Below are 3,726 nucleotides of genomic sequence, written 5' to 3'. Positions count from 1 at the left end.
TTCAGTTTTTAAGTGTAGCTTTCTGACCTTTAATCTTGACTTCTTATACTTGTTTGCTAAATGAGGGCCATAAAGTATGATGACTGGGCACTTTATCTTTGCAGAACCACAGTCTCCTTTATGAACATATCAGTTCATAAAGCACATATGGGCCTGCTTTCAGCTTCCTGTCTTTGGGAAGTTCAGCTTGTGGAACTTGTTATATCTTACACATCAAAACAGGTTTTTTCCCCAGGGCAGCCTCTCAGTTTTTGGCATCAGAACTGCAATATGCTCCTTGTATATGCAAATGGCTGACTTATCGTAATTGTTCCATAAGCCAGCCACCGACACAGGGGGTTGCAGGTTCATGCTCTGACATCTCCAGTTGATGAATCTAGGTATTAGGATGGGGAAGACTTGGAGATATGCTACCAGTCTTCATACGATACTCCAAGTTAATGACCAAAAGTCTTGACTCCTATGCAACAGCTCCACTAGTAAGCTGCCTTATTGAAAGTCACCAAGCATTTAAATGTATAATTGATCATTTCCCTGCAATGTAATAACTTATTGATGACTGTATAGGATTTTTAATGTACTTTTCTTCTAGTATGTTGCCCTGAGCAATGCATTTTATAGAAGGCAATTGTTAAATAAGACCTTGATTAAATATGGTTCGGCCCCAGAATTACGTATGAGGGGTTATATTTATTTGATCTTTGGATGAAGGGCAGCATAGAAATTAAATAAATAATGATGAGTGAGTGGTAGAGCAAATGCTTTGTATGCAAAAGTTCACCGTTTCTAGCACTAGCTGGAAAAGGGGCTGGAAAAGGATTCCTGTTGGAAACCCTGGAGGGCTGCCACCACCTAGCATAGTGGACAATATTGAGCTGCATGGCCAATCAGCCTGGCAGTATAAAACAGCTTCTTGTGAAATCATACTTCATCAGATCCAGAGTGCATCTAGCTCAGTCTTTGCCAGCCTGATGCCCTCCAGATGTTTTGGACTATGACTCCCACAATCCCTAACCAAGCTCTGCATGGCTGTTGTACAAACCACCAGGAAGGCACATGATTGGTAAAGACAGGGCCAGCTGCAGCTGGTCAATAACCACAGGCTACCCATATAAACGACCAGGATGCAAAAAATGTAACCCAAATAGTCTGGCTTACGCCCTTGTCAGATAAGATGACCACAATTGAAATGACCGCTATCTTCTTGTATGATTGGCGTGCTGGACTTGAGGGATACCCCTTTCCAAAGAATTGCCCAATTTGTCCTTTGCTACGCTAGTCCCATAAGTAACAGCTCCATGGTTGTAGGCGGGGTGTGTGTGTGTGACGGGGTGAATAGCCTAAATCAATAAAAATCAATACAAATCTGAGGTTCTGCCCCCCTAACAAAAGCCTGCTCCCCCTAACAAACATCCTGGCTACGCCCATGAACAGCCCTACACAAGCATTCCCAATAGTGGTTAATGAGTGTCCCCCGTTTAATACAAGGGGCTCTGAAAGCCCCTCTTAGTGTTGAAAAGATGGCCCTTTTCTGCACCATAAACAGCAACCGCTGAGGCTGCAACAGGGCCAGATTTAGGTCTGATGAAGGCCTAAGCTACTGAAGGTAATGGGGCCCTTTATATGTATAGCTGTCCTTTGTAAACAACAAAAAAATTGTCACTTTTTTGTGTTGAATATACGCTATATGGTAATTTATGGACCTAAGAGGTACCTGAAGCCATTTGCACATAACAAAATAAAAATATGTATTTTATCAAAGTAATTGTTGAACTGAAATACAATTAAGAAGTATATTAATGTTGTTGTTGTTTAGTCGTGTCTGACTCTTCATGACCCCATGGACCAGAGCACGCCAGGCACTCCTGTCTTCCACTGCCTCCCGCAGTTTGGTCAAACTCATGCTGGTAGCTTCGAGAACACTGTCCAACCATTTTGTCCTCTGTTGTCCCCTTCTCCTTGTGCCCTCCATCTTTCCCAACATCAGGGTCTTTTCCAGGGAGTCTTCTCTTCTCATGAGGTGGCCAAAGTATTGGAGTCTCAGCTTCAGGATCTGTCCTTCCAGTGAGCACTCAGGGCTGATTTCCTTAAGAATGGAGAGGTTTGATCTTCTTGCGGTCCATGGGACTCTCAAGAGTCTCCTCCAGCACCATAATTCAAAAGCATCAATTCTTCGGGGATCAGCCTTCTTTATGGTCTACTATAGTAATAGTGAAATACAATTAAGAAGAAGTATATGTTGCTGTGTGTAGGTTTTATTTTTATTTTTTTATCTTATATTCTGGTAATGTACATCCACAGTTTTTCCCCCCTTTAATTTTTTTGGGGGGGCTGTAGCTTGTTTAGTCCCCCCACCCCCTTTTATACAAGGGGGTCCGAAAGCCCTTCTTCATGTTGAAAAGACGCCCCTTTTCCGCACCACCAACAGCGACTGCTGAGGCCGCAATGCCTGCGAGAGGCTCGGCCAGCGAAATAGAGACAAGGGGAAGAAGCGGCTGGCCGGCGCTGCTGGCGAGGAGGCCGGGCTCCCGGGGGGTTTCCCGTAGGTGGAGCCTGGCCGCGGAAGTGAAGCGGGAGCCGGAAGCGCCTGGGCCGGGCCTGGGAGGAGGCGTCTGGGGCGGCTGCTCCGGAGCCGGAGTCTCCAAGGGAGTCCTCTCGGCGGGCGTTTGCCGGGCCCCGCGTAGCCGCCGCCGCCGCCGCCATCATGCACGACGCCTTCGAGCCGGTGCCGATTCTGGAGAAGCTGCCTCTGCAGATCGACTGCTTGGCCGCGTGGGGTGAGTGGGGCGCCGAGCTGCGGTGGGGCATCTCGCCACCCCCGCCTCCCTCTCCCTGCCGCCCGCTTGGCTTGCTTTTTCCATGCCCTGCTGCCAGCTCCCGGGCCGGTTCTCCTTCCTGGCCACGGAAGGGGGTTTGGCGCCGGTTTTGCCTGTTGTGCGCTTGAAGCGGGAGGGAGCGGCCAAGCCCTGCCCTCTTCCCGATGAGGCAACCGCTTTTTTGGGGGGGGGGGGAGTATCTCCTCTGGGTACCTGAAGGGTCACTTGACGTTGTGGTTTTGGAAGCCTGTCAGCTGCCGGACACGTGACGGACACTGAAGTGTGGCGTGTTTTGTCAACGTATGAATCAGTGCGACTTTGCCCTCAGCCCCTTAACACGCGTCATGGTGCGGTGGACGCGTTTTAAAAAATTGAATCTGGCTCAAGAAGCGGCTCTTGCATACCCTTCCGATGAAATCGAGGTGGAAAGATGGCTAGCTGTGTTTTGTATTCTCTTGGTTTCTGAAAAGAGTGCATTATGTATAAGTGGGATTGAATTTCCCCTGTGCTTTTTTTTTTCTAAAAAAAAAAATGTTTAGGGGTGCTCTCATTTTGACTCAAGAAAATCACCATTTTATAGTTAAAATCGGGGGAAATAAATACAGTAAATAGACAAAAAGTAGATTCACAAAATGTTTAGGGTTGTGCGTACCCCCCAGGAAAAAAAGCACTGAACTTACCTCATATCTGTTCTGTGGGCTGCATCTTTCCCATTATCGGGTTTTGAGAGTAGTTGCCATGTTAATGCCATTTCACACATTGCAGAAAATGATTGCAAGCCTGTTATTATTATTTTTTTAATGCACCCTGTTTAAAACAAATGTTTATAAACAAATATTTATAAACAAATGTTTATCATTTGTGAATAACTTTCAAGTATGGCTGACTTGCAGTGGAAATACGGAGATCT

At 46.5% G+C, this 3,726-nt stretch overlaps 1 protein-coding gene across 2 annotated transcripts in view; it reads left to right on the top strand.

Annotated features, from left to right (window-relative positions):
- The first annotated feature begins 2,576 nt into the window (after positions 1-2,576).
- Positions 2,577-3,726, top strand: part of VPS39 (VPS39 subunit of HOPS complex) — a 33,528-nt gene continuing 32,378 nt past the window's right edge. The window contains exon 1 of one of the 2 annotated variants that reach the window (XM_081859694.1): positions 2,577-2,777. In XM_081859694.1, coding sequence (XP_081715820.1) covers positions 2,705-2,777 — 73 coding nt within the window. In that variant the 5' untranslated portion in view covers positions 2,577-2,704. The remainder of the gene's footprint in view (positions 2,778-3,726) is intronic. The other variant, XM_081859695.1, reaches the window with a different exon arrangement.

The sequence above is a fragment of the Podarcis erhardii genome, assembly GCF_964252035.2.
Source record: "Podarcis erhardii genome assembly, chromosome: 1".
Classification (NCBI taxonomy): Eukaryota; Metazoa; Chordata; class Lepidosauria; order Squamata; family Lacertidae; genus Podarcis; species Podarcis erhardii.
Note: the sequence above shows the minus strand (reverse complement) of the source record. Positions and strands in the feature narration are given on the sequence as shown.